The sequence below is a fragment of the Neomonachus schauinslandi genome, chromosome 5 (assembly GCF_002201575.2).
Source record: "Neomonachus schauinslandi chromosome 5, ASM220157v2, whole genome shotgun sequence".
Taxonomy (NCBI): Eukaryota; Metazoa; Chordata; class Mammalia; order Carnivora; family Phocidae; genus Neomonachus; species Neomonachus schauinslandi.
The window spans coordinates 141,193,331-141,210,270 of record NC_058407.1 but is presented as its reverse complement, the minus strand read 5'-3'; the positions used below and the strand labels follow the sequence as shown (position 1 = coordinate 141,210,270).

At 43.5% G+C, this 16,940-nt stretch overlaps 1 protein-coding gene across 3 annotated transcripts in view; it reads right to left on the bottom strand.

Moving 5' to 3' along the window:
- Positions 1-16,940, bottom strand: part of UBN1 (ubinuclein 1) — a 39,220-nt gene that overhangs the window by 14,134 nt on the left and 8,146 nt on the right. For 2 of the 3 annotated variants that reach the window (XM_021698144.1, XM_021698146.1), the window contains exons 3-12: positions 15,747-15,833; positions 15,088-15,183; positions 14,586-14,720; positions 13,772-13,875; positions 12,628-13,066; positions 5,830-5,900; positions 4,437-4,566; positions 4,142-4,260; positions 3,779-3,907; positions 3,447-3,593 (exon numbers count right to left, since the gene is read on the bottom strand). In XM_021698144.1, coding sequence (XP_021553819.1) covers positions 3,447-3,593; positions 3,779-3,907; positions 4,142-4,260; positions 4,437-4,566; positions 5,830-5,900; positions 12,628-13,066; positions 13,772-13,875; positions 14,586-14,720; positions 15,088-15,183; positions 15,747-15,833 — 1,457 coding nt within the window. The remainder of the gene's footprint in view (positions 1-3,446; positions 3,594-3,778; positions 3,908-4,141; positions 4,261-4,436; positions 4,567-5,829; positions 5,901-12,627; positions 13,067-13,771; positions 13,876-14,585; positions 14,721-15,087; positions 15,184-15,746; positions 15,834-16,940) is intronic. The other variant, XM_021698145.1, reaches the window with a different exon arrangement.

The window sequence follows — 16,940 nt, the reverse complement described above, 5'->3', positions numbered from 1 at the left end:
ATTAACACTGATGCAAAACTCCCCAACAACTACTAGCAAACAGGATTCAGGAGAATATTAAAAACATTATACATCATGACCAAGTGAGGTTTTTGGGTTTTTTTTAAAGATTTTATTTATTTATTGAGAGAGAGAGAGAGCTCACGAGGGGGGGAGGGGTTTAGGGAGAAGCAGGCTCCCCACTGAGCAGGGAGCCCGATGGGGGACTCAATCCCAGGACCCTGGGAACATGACCTGAGCCGAAGGCAGACACTTAACCGACTGAGCCACCCAGGTGCCCACAACCAAGTGAGATTTATGCTTGGAATGCAAGGGTGATTCAACATATGAAAACTGATCAGTGTAATATGCCACATCAACAGAATGAAGGAAAAAAACCCCACATGATCATTTCAATTGATGCAGAAAAAGCAAAGGACAAAATTCCACACCCTGTCATGATAAAAAAAACACTCAACAAACTAGAAACAGGAATACCTCCACATAATAAACGCCAAATATGAACCCCCCCCCCCCAGGGAACATCATAATGGGGAATGAAGCATTTCCTCTAAGATCAGGAACAAGGTAAGAATGCAGGCTTTCACCACTTCTATTCAACCTAGTACTATGAGTTCTAACCATAGCAGTTAGGCGAGAGAGAAACAAAAGGCATCCAAATTGTAAAGGAGAAGGTGAGCCCTGTTTGCAGATATGATTTTTTATTTAGAAAACTGTAAAGATTCCAAAAAATTTTAGAATGAATTTTGCAAAGTAGCAAGATACAAAATCAACACACACAAAAATCAGTTGTATTTCTGTACATGAAAAATGAACAATCTAAAAGGAAATTATAAAAATAATTCTATTCATAACAGCATCAAAAGAAAAAAAACAAAAACAGAAAAGCTTAGGAATTAACCTCATCAAGGACCTAAGAGACTTGTACAGTGAAAATGACAAAACATTACTGAACGACATAAATAAATGGAAACAACCCATCATGGACTGGACAACTTAATATTATTGAATTGTAATCTCAGTACTACCCAAAGCAATCTACAGATTCAATGCTATCGCTAGCAAAATCCTAATGTGTTTTTTGCAGAAATAGAAAAACACATCCTAAAATTCGTATGGATTTTCAAGGGACCCTGAACAGCCAAAATAATCTTGAAAAAGAATAAAGCTGGAGAATCACACTTCCTGATTTCAAAACGTACTAAAAGCCACAGTAATCCAAACAGTGTGTTATTGACATAAAGGCAGACACAAAGACCAATGCAAGAGGACAGAGAGCCCAGAAATAAAACCCTCACACATGTGGTCAAATGATTTTTGACAAAGATGCAAAGACCAATAAAGGAAGGACAGTCTTTTCAACAGATGGTGCTGCGAAACCTAGATACCACATGCAAAAAACTGAAGTTGGACCCTTAACGCCATATACAAAAATTAACTCAGCTTCATGACACGGGATCTGACAATTTTATCTCAGATATGACGCTAAAGGTACAGGCAACAAAAAGTACACAAATCGGACTTCATTAAATTTAAAAATTTTGTGCACCAAAAGATATTATCCACAGAGTAAAAAGGCAACTCACAAAATGGGAGAAAATATTTGGAAACCACATCTGTTAAGGGTGTCAAGGATTAATATCCAGAATACAAAAAGAACTCCTGAAACTCAACAATGAAACAAATTAACCCAATTCAAAAATGGGTGAACGCAGCTCCTGGGTGGCTCAGACCTTTAAGCGTCTGCCTTCGGCTCAGGTCATGATCCCAGGGTCCTGGGATCGAGCCCCGCATCCGGCTCCCTGCTCCGTGGGAAGCCTGCTTCTCCCTCTCCCACTCCCCCTGCTTGTGTTCCCTCTCTCACTGTGTCTCTGTCAAATAAATAAAATCTTAATAAAAAATAAATAAAAAATGGGTGAAGGACTTGAATAGACATTTCAAAAAGATACATAAATTGCTCGTTAGTACATGAAAAGATGCTCAACACCACTGACCACTAGGAAAATTCAAATCAAATCTACAGGGAGATATCACCTCAGGTCCATTACAGTGCCTACCATCAAAAACCCAGAAAACATCGAGTACTGGCAGAATGTAGGCAAATTGGAACCCTTGTGCACTGTTGGTGGAAATGCAAAATGACACAGCCACTATGGAAATCATTCATGGTTCCTCAAAAAATTAAACATACAATTATCACATGATCCAGCAATTCCACTTCTAGGCATACACACAAAAGAACTGAAAGCAGGGTGTTGAAGAGGTATTTGTACACCCAAGTTCATAACAGCATTATTCACAATAGCTAAAATATGGAAACCTAAGTATCAACAGACATGTGGATAAGCAAAATGTCTTCTATACATACAACGGAATATTATTCTGCCTTAAAAAGGAAGCAATTCTGTAATGTGTAATATAGACAAATCCTTGAGAATATTATACTAAGTGAAATAAGCCAGTTACACAAAGACAAATTCTGTATGATTCCACTTCTATGAGGTACTCAGAGGAGTCAAAATCATAGACAGAAAGTAGAACAGTGGTCACAGAATCTGAGGGGTGGGATATGTGAAGTTATTGTTTAATGGGTACAGAGTTTCAGTTTTTAAGATCAAAAGAGTTATGGAAATGGATGGTGATAGTTGCACAACAATGTAAATGTATTTAAAACCACTGACGGGGCGCCTGGGTGGCTCAGTCAGTTAAGTGGCTGCCTTCAGCTCGGGTCATGATCCCAGAGTCCTGGGATCAAGCCCCACGTCCGGCTCCCTGCTCAGTGGGGAGCCTGCTTCTCCCTCTGCCTGCCGCTCCCCTTGTTTATGCTGTCAAATAAATAAATAAAATCTTTAAAAAAAAAAAACACTGACCTATGCACCTAAAAATGGTTAAGATGGTAAATTTTATGTAAAGTCTATTTTCCCACAGTGGGGGCGGGGGGGAAGAGCACTAGCTCCAGCCAGCTTTCCTGCCTGTGGATGGCAGCTGTAGTCCATTCACCTGAGCTACGTAACATGGAAGGTCAGGACTTAACTCCAATAAGCAGTCAGCCTGCTACTCGAAAATGAGACTTCTGTTCAGAACAGGAAGATGTTTCCAAGATGAATCTCTCTCTCAACTTCTACAAGGAGCCATTATCTCAAAACAGGTAAGGTTCGACTGAGGTGAGAAGAGCATGCCCCAACCAGGAGCTGAAGTGTGACAAAGAATGACAAAGACAAAAACCCCACAGATAACTTCCCTCTTCAAAGGAAGAATAAGAGCCATTCCAGCAACCGTACACCGCCCGGCTACTCTAGTAAGATGGGGCTTGAGTCAGCTAGATGGTGACCTCCTGAGGGATGGAACCCTGTTGGCCTGGCACAACAGAAGCACTCAAGTATTTCTTTACCGCCAGAATGCACCTCCTCACCACATGGACCATACTGGCTGCTCACGGCCCTCACCTGGCTTGCATCCAGCCTTTGGGCCACAGAGGTTTGACCTCAGCATCCAGAAAGGCCTTCACATAGTCCTCCCAAGACTGGGTCCTGTTGTTCCTCTCCAGATCGTAGCTCTCCAGCTTTATCCTCACCACGTGGCAGAGCAGCTCCCTGAGGGGCAGAGACAAGTCAAAAACTTCAAACTACCCCAAATGCTTCTTTCAAGGTTTCAATCATGTGCTTTCAACAGCCCTGATTAAAGTAAATGATTCTAACCTTCATTAGAAACACAGGAACATGCTCAGACACTGGCCCCACAAACCCTCCAATGAGGCAAGGTCCCAGTTTGGGCACACCTGATTTCATCATTCCACTGGAACTTCTTCCGGGGTCCCATTATCCTCCTGCCCCCCTTTTCCTCATCTTCTTCCTCATCAGAGCACATCCGCTCCCTCTGCTCCTTGTCCTTCTCCTCTTCCAGCATCCTATAGTGTGAATAGGACCAATGGGACCCTAAAGTCACCACCATGGAAGAACTACTTCCTCCCATATCCACCACCTCCCCCCTGCCCAAAGCCCCGCCCCGGGCTTCTAAGAGAAGGTGAAAATGCTGCAGAAGAGCCAAGAGTCTCATTCACAAATGTAATAATGGGGGGAAAAAAAAAGAAAGAGAAGAGGCAAGAGGATAATGTCACGTGAGAGCCAGGAGACACACTTACTTAGCGACCTTGGCTTGTGTGTGTGCCTGGCATTCATCCTGGTACTTGGCCATCTGCTCTGGCATTGCCCTTCCAATGGCTTCCTTAAGCTTCTGGAGAGGCTCCTTCAGACGCCCCCCCTGCAGAGAGCAGGACATATCCTAAGACTAGTTTATGCATCACTCCTTATATTGAGGATACACTACTGGAATAATTGCACGAAGGCAGGACAACTGCAGATGCGGCATCTGTGAAGACTCAGTCACCCTCTCCGCTGGGCCCTGAAGCCAAGGGACTCCACTCCACAGTCACCCACCTGTTCGTAGAGGTGAAGTTTCCGAGCACGTTTGACCAGGGTGTCCTTGCTGCAGGGCAGGAATGAAGCAAGATAGGCATACACCCCAGAACGGATTTGGCTACTCAGCTCCCGAGTTTGCACCTCTATGCTGAAGAACAGAACAGAGTCATCAAGAGCCTGCAGCTCCCTGGAGCTCCTCTCATCATGAGGTCATCCTACTGCAGAGAGGAAAACTAAGAGCCAACAATAGATCAAACCTTCTGCTGTCGGTCATGCAATGTAACTGAGTGACCAGTGCAACAGATCCCCAGCAGTCGCCAAATGAGAACTCCCACACCTGACGAACTTGGCTAGGTACGGAAGCTCAAGACCCTCAGGTCAAAGACAAGACCAACTCAAAGGTAGTCAGGAAAACAGAACCCAAGAGAACAACCTCTGAAGTACTAAATTTCACATAAGAGCTTTCAGAATGAAAGTGATTGAGTTACTTGCTGTAGACAGGAAATACCTTCCAACAGCGTTTCCTTTTTTCCCCAGTTCTATCCCTAATAAGGAGGTCAGGGAAATCCTCATCCCTCCAATGTCCCCATCTAAATGAGCAGAAAAATATTTGTCTTCAATCCTTTGAGTTCTCTGTATTTGGCATGCTCCAGCACGCTATTGTTGACACAAATCTCTCATGTGTGCTGACCCTCAGGTGCTCTCTATAGTCCAGGCTTCCTGACCCAGGAGGCCAATCCCCATCCTGGTCATTTGCTAGAATATTCCCAAGCCTTGACAACTGTTCTTACATGTGCAAAATCCTCACTTGCTGAGCACAAGCTTCCTCTGCTAAATAATGCAACAGAGAGAGAAGCTGGCAAAGCTGGAAGGCAGGATACTAAGAACCTGGTTTGGGTTTATATGTGCAGTTTTTTTTTTTGCTTTTTAATCTACTTCATACAGTGCAACATCTCAGAGGTTCAGGTATCCTGGAGAAGAGCCACGAGATGGTATTTATATACCCTGCCCTTGGGAGAAGTGAGAGTGAGAAGAGAATGATCCCAGGAGAGCAGGCTCCTGCAGCTGCACCAAGTTATCTCTTACTTTTCTGGATTCTCAAAGACAGGCAAGCAACACTTTTTTTCTCTCTCATCTCATACTTGCAAGAAATCCTCTTCCAACTGGCCATGATTGTTATAACAGTGTTCTAATAACACCTGCTGCCTAAGGTTACTTAAGGTCTATCATTTCTTGGAGACAAATATTTGGTGTACCCACCCCCCCCTTTTAAAAAAAATAAATAAACAATAAAAACCATTTTTTCTCTCATAAGTGGTCATCGTTAATGTAGTTCAATCAATGCTCATTTCCCCAGCCTGCTCAAGCCAGGCATGGTAACAGCAGATGCTCGGAAACAAAAGATACTCACTCTAAGAGGGTGCCATTAACATCTTGGGTGAAGAACTTCTGTCTGCTCTCTCCTTCAGCAGCTCTGGCAGCCTGGTTCACAGCAGACAGTAACATCCGTTAGTGCACTTTCCCCACACCGACCACAAACACCCACAGGCACAAGACCAGTCAGTCCCTACAGAACACCTGTCAATTCGATAAAATCCTCACTGTGCCCTTCCCTACTCAGCCCTAATCCCAGATTAAGTTCACATATGACCACTATATACTCCACAATTGGTATATCCAGCTTTTTTCAAATGCTACTAAAGCATCTATGGACTGTCATTCTTCCCAGGACTTGAAATGACAGTCACATAAAAGAAAATCATACAGAGTCAAAGCAATCAGGAGGCATTTGGTTCAACCAGCTAGTTAACTCCTGTGAATGGCAGTCTGTCACCTCAACGGTGAGTTGGTATTTCCATACATCTACAATATAAAAACAATTAAGAACTTCAACAAAACCGCAAAATTCAAAGGTCTTTATCCCCCCTCACCCCTAAATAATAATAAAGTGCTGCTTTAGCATTTACAGACATTGTAATTTTTGGGAAATTCACAATCTACTTAGAGTGTATCACAAACTCTATGACCCAGACCATTTGAACTACTAACACACCTTCCTACCTATTGACACAAGTAGCAGCGCAGGCTACTGTACAGTCTTTTGCTTCCCATGAGAACACAATCAGCACCCTGGATGGCAGCCACGGCAGGCAGCCAAGGCACTGAGTGCCGAAGTCAGGAAAGCAATCACGGCAAAAGTCTGAACCACTGGTTCTCATATTCAGCTGCATATTGGAATTACCTGGTGGCTTTCCCCACCCTTGACCCATCACATCAGAATCTCTGGGGATGAGGCCCAGGAATCTGTTTTTCTTTTCCTTTTTTTTTTTTAAAGATTTTATTTATTTGACAGAGACACAGCAAGAGAGGGAACACAAGCAGGGGGAGTGGGAGAGGGAGAAGCAGGCTTCCTGCGGAGCAGGGAGCCCGATGTGGGGCTTGATCCCAAGACCCTGGGATCATGACCTGAGCCAAAGGCAGACGCTTAACGACTGAGCCACCCAGGCGCCCCAGGAATCTGTTTCTTTCTTTAAAAGGTAACTCTAAAGTGCAGAGGGAAGTGAGAACCACTGATCTAAACCCAAGAGCTGCTGGTCCAAAGGCTTTAGGCAAAAATAAAGTATCTAAAATCAGGCTTGATATAGAATAATGACCACAAACAAAGGCAATAAGATGATTGTCTAAAACAATCAACCCTGATCAAGCCCTCAGACTGTAGGCACTGAGAACCACCCTCCACCTTCCCATCACCGGATTTGCCTTCCCTCACCGTATTCTCTGGGTCCTTTTCCTACCTCTGCTCCCTCTCTGTCTTCTCCATTAACTCCTTAAATAGAGATGGAGCCCAAAGTTCTATCTAGAACTACCTTCTCCTAATACTTTCTTCTCCTTCACAGCTTTGAAATAACACATAATGCCCATAGATCTCTCAAATCTAAATCTCTAGCCCTATACCCTTTTTTCTAAGCTCTGGATTAGAATTTCCAATTACTTCTGTGAATGGATGATCCTCTGGTATGGACACTCAACTTACCCAAGACCAAACCCATTAGCTTCTGCTCCTACTTCTGTGTTCCCTACTTCTAATAACTACACTCCATCCTCCTGAAATCCTTCCACTCCCTTCTTTAAAACCCTTAGGTAGCTCTCTCCAAGCCCAGAATCAAATCCAAACTCCTTTATGTGGCATTTATGATTCTCCAGGATCTGGCCCCAGCCAGCCACTCCAGCTCCCATCCCCTACCACACTCCAGGGGGTCCCCACCATCCAACAACTCAACAACTCCTTGTCCATCCCCAGCTCTATGCCCTGCCTTCCTATAAGACCATCTCACCACTGAGCCTGGCCAAGTCTATTGCCTCCAGTCTGATTCCTATGTACCTCAAGGAGCTTCTGTCTTACCTCCTCAAAGCTGGTTGTTCACCTGACCATCTGCTTGACCACCCAAACATCACAGAGCTTACTTCATTCTGCCCTGTCCTACAGCCAGGTGTTTACATATCTACTGGTCCATTTACAAAACAAGCTCATGGAGAACAAGAACTGAATCTTATTTGTCAATATACTTCCCACAGCTGCCTATCACATAACAGAGCTTAGTAAATGTTGCCTGAGTGAATGCATGAAGGAAAAACACGTGTTACTTAAAGAATGCAACCAGAGGAAGAAAGTTTGGAACTGACAAACAGAACTTGCAGAAGATACACAAAACTCAAGCTTCTGCAGACCCCGGAGGGAGGGAGGAAGTGCAAAGGCCCAGGATGAAAGGGGGTGAAATGGACGGATGGAAATGAAATAAAGGCATGACTTTTAATCCATTCACCTGCCAATTTCTTACATTTTCAGAAGAATTCAGAATTCTTGGCACTTCTGATGTACTAAGAGTACGATTTTAGTTTGAGAGAAAATAAAACTGAGTCATTCTTTTGCTTAAGCTTACACACTGCTACTTACAAGATCCAGAAGCACTTCCATATTAATTCAATCTGATTACTTTAACATGTATTTCAAATGCCCCAGTTTGTCAGACCTATCAACAAGCTTAGGTTTCCATTCAAATTTTATTTTTAGATACCAGCCAGTTCCTCCAAAGTGTCAGAGGCTTTCTGGCTATATACTTTTTAAGAAGATTTTTTTCTGATGCCTTTTCAATTGTGTAGACAATTATCTCTGAGGGTCTGGTTTTATACTGAGATAATTAGTCAAGTGCTATATATATATATATATTTTTTTTAAATACTTTGAGAGAGGGGCACCTGGGTGGCTCAGTCGATAAGCGTCTACCTTCGGCTTGGGTCATGATCCCGGAGTCCTAGGATCGAGCCCTGCATGGGGCGCCCCTGCTCGCGAGAAGTCTGCTTCTCCCTCTCCCACTCCCTCTGCTTGTGTTCCCTCTCTCAGTCAAATAAATAAATAAATAAATAATACTTTGAGAGAGAAACAAAGAGACAGAGAGTGTGTGAACAGGAAGAGGAGCAGAGGGCGAGAAGCAGACTCCCAGCTGAGCATGGAGCCTGACGCGGGGCTCAATCTTACAACGCTGAGATCATGACCTGAGCCAAAACCAAGAGTCAGATGCTCAACCGACTAGCCACGCAGGCGCCACTTAAGTGCTGTATTTTTAAATAAATCTAATTAAAAGAACAATCAGATTTATATCTGATAGTCTTCCACAAATAAGTGAGGCTCCTCAACCCTAAGAAGAGACACCCTTGCCTAAGGAGTTGTATAAATTGATCAATCCTAGATTAATTAGGCAATGAAGTTAAACCAAACAGCCCAATCATGCTGATTTATAATAGTTTCAACAGCCCTTTAATGAGCTGTTTTAATTATAAGAAAAGCCACTTACAGCCTCTTAGCACCTAAATCAGAACCTTATATACTGTACCTGTTTTTGCTGGTATGATTTTCTTTTTAGAAAAGATCAAACAGGTTAGTTTTTGGGGTTTTTTTCTACCTTTTTCTCCTTGGATCCAGGTCTCCCTGGATTTGTGATGCAGGAGTTCTAAGTCTATAAGAGGGTAAGCTGTGAGCAGGTAGATTAGAGGAGTGGGTGACATGGGGTTTCTGTTTCTTTTCTTTCCTCAGTATTGTTCCCATTTTATGCTTGAGTCAACAGACCTGGGTCATCTGTATGGACCAAGATGAGTAGTTGCCAAACTACATCAAGACAAATAACCTTGGGGGGGGGGGGCAACACACCTGAACTTTCCACCAACCAAGACAAAAGGCACAATCAAGAATATTAAGTGCAGACAGGGTAAGGCCATCAAATCAAACCACTGGATTCCTTGGGGTCTATAAAAATGTGCAGTCAAGGAAACAGGAAATGAAAAACAGGCTAACATAAAAAACAGTGACCATTGCTTGGGCATCCACCAAGGCGGCCCTCTTGGGATACCTCTTTAACATATGTAAGTTTTCAAAGTTTTAAGCATCACATCTAGTTAGAAGGTAAATCTAATTTTTGCTTCCCACAGCAAATATTAATCCCTAAGGGATGAATACATACCAGATTAGAATCTTTTTAGGGAATGTGGTAGATGGCAAACAGGACTTCAGATCCCTTCCCTCCCAGTACATGCATTCTGCCACAGGGAGGTGGCCTCTAATTTCCCAAACCTCCAAACTGGTTTGCTCTTGCGACTTGCTTTACCAATAGAGTGGGAGAAGTGATGTGAACACACAACTTCTATGGCTAGATCTTATGGGCCTTGCAGCTTCCACCTTCATTCTCTTGAAATGTTGCCCTGAAACTGCCATACCCTGAAGAAACCCAGGATCAAAGATCAGAGGAGGGAGGGGACAGACGTCCCAGCCGTCCCAGCACCCAGCCAACTTGCCAGCTGAATGCAGCCACAAGAGTGAACCAAGCAGGACCAGAAGAGGAACTGCCCAGCCACCCAGAGTCAGGAGAAATGAATTGCTCTTTGAAGCCCTAAGATTTGGGCAGTTTTCTAGATAACAGTAGAAACTGATACACTTATCATCATCTAGGGCCAAAATTTTAAATGTAAACAAGCTTATAAAGAAGAGGAAAAAACATAATAAGGGGAGTGAAAAATAAAGTGAGAAACACATAACACTACTAACATTACAGTTATGTACATTAGATTTAATTTAAATTTTAAAAACAAAATGTCCAGTTTAAGACTGAGGACAGGGCTCCTTATTAAGGATCGAAATATCCATGGGTGACTTTTGGAATTCCCCTGGGAAGAATAGTTTTCCCAGCAGATTCTCAGAGAGGTATGGGTTTAGAGCACTTGTGCACACATGCAGGAGGCTCCAAGTACCCAAGTACAGGCCCTGGTGGGAATGGAGCCCCTGGGGATCCTTTGGAATGGCATTAAGTAACTTTCCAAGAATAAGCCTTCTTTTCCATGCAACCATCAAAAGTGATGAGGGCTTTAGAATAATATTTATTAAGTGAAGAAAGCAGGAAACAATTATTCACAACTATAATTACAACTGCATAAAACATACACAGAAGCTAGAAAGGAATAAGCAAATTGAAAATAGTTTTCAGATTGGCAGAATGATGGGTAATCCCCATTTTCTACCCCATTTCCCAAAGTTTCTTAACACTGTTATAGTAGAAGGGCCAGGTGATGAGTGCATATCAATTTCACATACGAACACTGTATTTTCATTTCAGTATGTCAGTTTGTCTTGGTCACCCTTCCCACCAAAACCCAAGCCTACTTTATCTGTGGGATCCAGAACCCTGTCTCCATTGTCCCAAGAGAGAACTTGGTAATCACTGAAGAAGGACTGCTTGCTCAGGGTTCATCCAGGGGACTCCAGAAAGCGAGGCTTTCTTGAATCATAACCCAACACCGATTCATGTTAAGCCACTTTGTTTCCATTGAATTGGTCCATCTTTTCCAAGAAATTGAAATAATGAGTCTAAGTTATCAGACTAGAACACTACCTATGGTGGGGGTAGGGACACATCCAAGAATGGTTTTGACTTTTCTCTAAAGAAACAACTGGCTACTGCCACATATACCTCACTCAACTTACTTAACAAGACTTTCAGAAACTACAAAACAATTTGATTACAAACCAGAGGATTGAGAAGAACAAGGAGTAATTTTTTTAAACATAAATTCTGAGAGCAAACACAGAACAGTATGCTTAAACATGCCAAGTTCAGATTCAACTACTTCCACCTTCATGTCCTATTAAGATATACTATGAATCCCTAACATGGCACAATTCATTTATATCATCACATTCAAACAGAATACTGCACATAGGCTAACGAGGAAGAACTAGAAATCCAAGTAAGACATTTGCTTTACTTTGCATGTTGTGCTTAAATATTTCTTGGAAACAAGAAAATCATTTGTAGCAGTGGTTAACATTTTACCCTACCCTAAAACACAAGAGAGATTTCATGTAACAGTGATTCTGAAATCCTGTGAGAATCACTGGCTTAATACTTAAGCTACAGGGTATAAATGCCACAGGAGTTGCATTGTAAGTCATGATGCCCAAGGTAAAACGTTTTTTAGCTAAAAGTCATCATAACTAACGACCCATGCTTGGTTTATGCCAATAATACATTACCGAATTGACAATTCTCAGCACTCTAGAAATCAATTCCCAATTGCCAACGGCTGCTATAGCCCAAAGACTGTCGCTGTTTTTAATGGTTCACGGACAGTATTAAGGTTCAGCTCCTTTTCATTTACCACACCTTAGGCATTCCTATAATCACTACCTAACGCTGATGATGGGCAAGTCCAAGGAGCAACGGAAACCCAGTTTCAGCACGTACTCTATGTGTAACATTCATCTGCAAACTTTTGTGAATTTTGAAAACTTGCAAAAGATTACTAAAATGACGGATCTGTGCCTCAGCTGCCTGCTGCCAACACTAGTGTCAGTCTATTGCACCAAAGGAAAGATATTTGTGGGGAAGGAACTGATAGGCAGGAAATGGAAAGACAGAAATTCCCCCCGAGAAGAAAGTAGATTTTCCAGGAGTGAAAGAACCACAAAAGGCCTAAAAATGATGCCTGATGCGCAGAGCTTACACGGTTTCCTCACTTGGGAGAAGAGAGCTTGGAAAAGCTTACACTGAAACTGCCAACTCACTAAGGATTGCTCTGGGCAGCGAGCTTCATGTGATGCAGAACCAGCGTCAATCTGCCCAAACCGCTTCCAGGAAAGCCCGGCCACTCTGTGTCACCATACCTGAGCCAGCTCCTTAACGCGCTTCTCCAGGGGTGCAGGCAGGCCTTCAGGGAGGGAAGAGGGCTGCCTGAATTCCTGGTCCAGTCCCACCCCAAGGGAATCGCTCTCATCATCCATATCACGGAAGGGGCTTCCTTCTGGAGACTCACTAAGCAGCTGCTCCAAGTCCAAATCAGTCAGCGAGTCCATGGCAGTGGCTGCCTGGAGCAAGTCGTTGTCAGAAGTGGAGCCAAAGAGCGAGAGCAAGGGGTCAGAGGTGCCCTCCAATTCCCGCAGGCCCTGAGCTTCCACCGACGAGACCGCTACAGGCTTATGGTCTTCGTCCCTCTTTCTCTGAGCCTCCTTCTCCTTCTGAAATTTCTTTAGCATCTCTTTAACGCTCAAAGCCCCAGAATATTTCTTTTTCTTCTTCTCCTTACTGGCATTGAGGGCCGTGAAGCTGCAAGCAAGGAGGAAATTGGTTACAAGGGCTGCAGTACACCTCAAAAGGGAAATTCACGAGAGACAGCCCCTGCTCCCAGCGCAACTGTCTCCAGGAACCTCAGTCACAAGGCCACCCTGTTAGTCCTCCTCCCTCCTCTTGGCATATGGAGCTCCTTCTTGCTGGGACCAAAGCTTGAGATTTAATACAGGTTAGCAAAACAGTGTCACAGAATGCTAAATATCCGATGTGTTTTTAAAAACCACTGCCAGGCTGAAATAAAAGGTTGCGAAAAAGGGGTGGGGGGCAAGAAAAATATTTAAAGGGAAAAAGCAGGAGTAGCAGCAGCAACTTGAAGGGCAGCTGGGGTGAGACCAAGTGAGGCGAAGACAGCAGGACCACAGAAGACAAAGGGAAGTGGCAGAGACGGAAGGAGAACTGGGGCAGAGGAGGGGTGCCCAAGAGAACAAGAAACATCAGCAGTCACACAGTGACAGAAATCGCTGCCAACACTGACAGAGGGCCAGAGAGAAGTCCCATGTCTGACACACAGAGATGTGAGAGCACCAATGCCCGCGAGGGCACTGTGGGAGGCGTGAGGGGAACAGAAGGCCAGGCCCTGCTGCTTCTTCTGAAGCTGTGAGGAGGAGGGCACGTCAGCTCCCAGGTGTCCTGCCCTAACAGTTCAGATTTTATCCTAGCAAAGAAGCTGCTGCCTCTCACCCGGCTTTGGAAAACTTGGACTTTTTCGATTTCTTCTCCTTGTCATAAGTGTCATCTTTTTTCTTCTTCTTTATCTTCTCACCACCTTCCTTCAACTTCCGCTTCTGAGAATTAAAGACAAGGCACAGTTACACGGCTCCCTAACTCAGGGAGCAAGTGCACTACACAGCACTGGCCTTGCTCCGCCCAGGGGACATCCTGAGAGCTGCCTTATTTCCTTCATGAGCAACAGCTTTCAGATCGGTCCCTGGACCACAGACCTGCAGGTCAATACAGTGTTCCCATTGACAGTGTCTCCTGGAAGCACCCAAGGCTGAGGCAAGAGGCCATTCTGTAGCCTGAAACTTTTCTAGTTCAAGTTAGCTGTATATGGGCCCTATCTCTTGTTTTAAACATACAGGCAGTGGTGGGCAGATTTCAAAATACAGTCATCTTAAGGCTAACTTGTTTTTGTTGGGGTGACAGCCCTGGGAACTGAAGTCCTCTACATGTCCACAGAAGAGACACAGCAAGGCTGGTGCAAACTCCCCTCACTCCACACCCTTCACTGCCCTAGTCCCCACCCTGAGACCACCTTGAGAAACGAATCCCTGCCGAGCCTGCTGGGACACAGGCGTGGACACCTCCAGGTCCACAGCACCTGGCCACAGTACAGGTGTGAGTAGTGACCTGTCAGCCTCGGCAGGGCTCATGCCTTTCCACCAAGCTCCTGAGCCATCCTAAACCAGCAGACATTCTGGCAAGTCACCTACTAATCTTATAAAGTCATGTAAAAAAAGCACTTCTGAAATCCAAAAGCAAGGATCGTTCTAACCTTTGGAGATTTTTTCTTCTTTTCTTTAATGAAGTCATCCTCAGATTCTGATGCTTGTCTAAATTGCAGGGTTCCAGAGTTAATGTAAAATCCTCCATACTTTGTAGTCAAAGAAGCAGGAACAAGCTCATCATACTGAAGGGGGGAAAACAAATGGTCAGCTCCAAGTTCTGGTACTAATAAATAGTCCAAAGGTGCAGAGTGGGTCTTGACAGAGCAGATATGACTCTGTTCTTCTGCCACTTTTCAGACAGCATGCTAAGGCCTGCTTCTGGTCAACCACAAATGTCCTAGCTCAAAGGTGTTTGGACAGATCTGGTCATCATTTTCAGTGAGGGAACCATGGCCAGATCAAGCATGTCACTTCCTCTCTCTCTAACTCACCAGGGCAGCCTTTTCTTCACAGAGGGCATGCGCACACTGACCCAATCTCCACCTCCAGGCCATCACCAATAGAAGCTGGGGTGTGGTGGTTCCAATGGCATTTTCAGTAAAGACTTACCGCCTCAGAATTATCGATGAAGGAGTCAGATTCATCGTAACCGTACCCCATGTCAATCAGGTCCTGTAACCGATCTTTTCTACGTTTCTTTCCACCCTAAAATTTAAAATAGGTCATGTGCTTTTTCCATGTGTAACTGTGGTAAAAACCCATAGCATAAGGCCTACCCTCTTAACAACAAATGTTTTAAGTCTAAGGTCACGTGCTTTTTCTGATACACAGAATTGTTGCCTTGAATTCCATCAACTAGTGACTAAAGGTTGTAAATCAGTGGGTCACACACACACACACACACCCCTAAGCCCACCCCAAACCCCATTCCCTTGAAGACCTTCTAAAATAGAACAGATCTGTATCTGCACAAAATGGCCTAAGACAGAAGGAACTAAATGGCTTTGTATGCTTTGTATCAAAACTCTTATTCTAAGCATAAATTCTAGGAGTAAAACGCCCTTCTTGCTCATTCATCCACTTAGCTTCATATACTAGTGCCTGCCACATGCATTGTCTGTACCTTAATGCATTTATCTAATAACTGCATTTTGTTCTCTCCAACCTCTGTACTTGTTTAGATGGTAATCCACTAAAGGAACATAAAACTGTCTGGAAACCTCTCCCACTCAACGAGGTTGTTTTGTTGCCCAAGAGAGGAATCTTACATATTTTTCTTCAAATTTCCGGGCAAGGGCCTCCACTTTATGCCTTTCCTTTTCTTCATCATTGAAAGGATCTGAGAGATCTTTCTTCTGTAAAGAGACCATTCCACAAAAATAAGAGTCACAAAAAAATTCCCACAATCCTATTCATAATACCTGCACTGACTGAGTACTCAATACGCATAAACTGCATAATAAAAACAACGGTTTCAAAAAAGACAAGAAAAAATACATGCTACTGTACCAAAAGTGTTTACTTTCGTTGCTTAAGAAAATAAAGTTTCCATTCATGTAATTCAACAAAACTAAACGCCTACAATCACCCACCAGAGCATTAGGTCCTAGAGGGCTCCAAACATAGCAAAGGGCCTTTAGTTAGGGATGCTCAACCTGTATAGAACTGTGTTTCAATATAGCTGGTTTTCTTTGTAACCCTAAAAATTATTTTACGCATTTAAACACATTACTCTAAGAAGGTCCATAGGCTTCATTGACTTCCAAAGCAGTCAATAGCTCAAAAAGGTAAAGAACGCAGTGAAAGTAGTGCAAGCCCTTGAGAGCTATTCTGCTGTATTGGTTAGTAGAGTGGTATGAACTTGGACTTCCTTCACTGCTACCAAAAGTCAAAACCAGGTTCACAGCATTCCCTTTCCCTGGAAGCTTATCTTGATGGATCAGTAATCTCATCTTTCCTCCCAATGTCAATATGCATTCCAAATATTTTCATGTGGTTTTCCAAAGTTTATTTCTACTCCATAAACTTACTGTTCCATTTTTCTCAAGTAAATTTTCCAGAGTTGGACTTTAAGCTTCTCTGACAAGGAAACTTAATTTTAATAAAAGACTCCTATGCCAAATACATTTAAGACTTCAGAGTAGACCAATATCACTAAAGATTGGATGCCTATCTTAAGACAAAACTCTATTATCATATGATCTCACTGATATGAGGAATTCTTAATTGCAGGAAACAAACTGAGGGTTGCTGGAGTGGGGGGTGGGGTGGGAGGGAAGGGGTGACTGGGTGATAGACACTGGGGAGGGTATGTGCTCTGGTAAGCGCTGTGAATTGTGCAAGACTGTTGAATCTCAGATCTGTACCTCTGAAACAAATAATGCAATATATGTTAAGGAAAAAAAAAAAGAAGAAGAAGGTAGCAGGAGGGGAAGAATGAAGGGGGGGGGAAATAGAAGGGG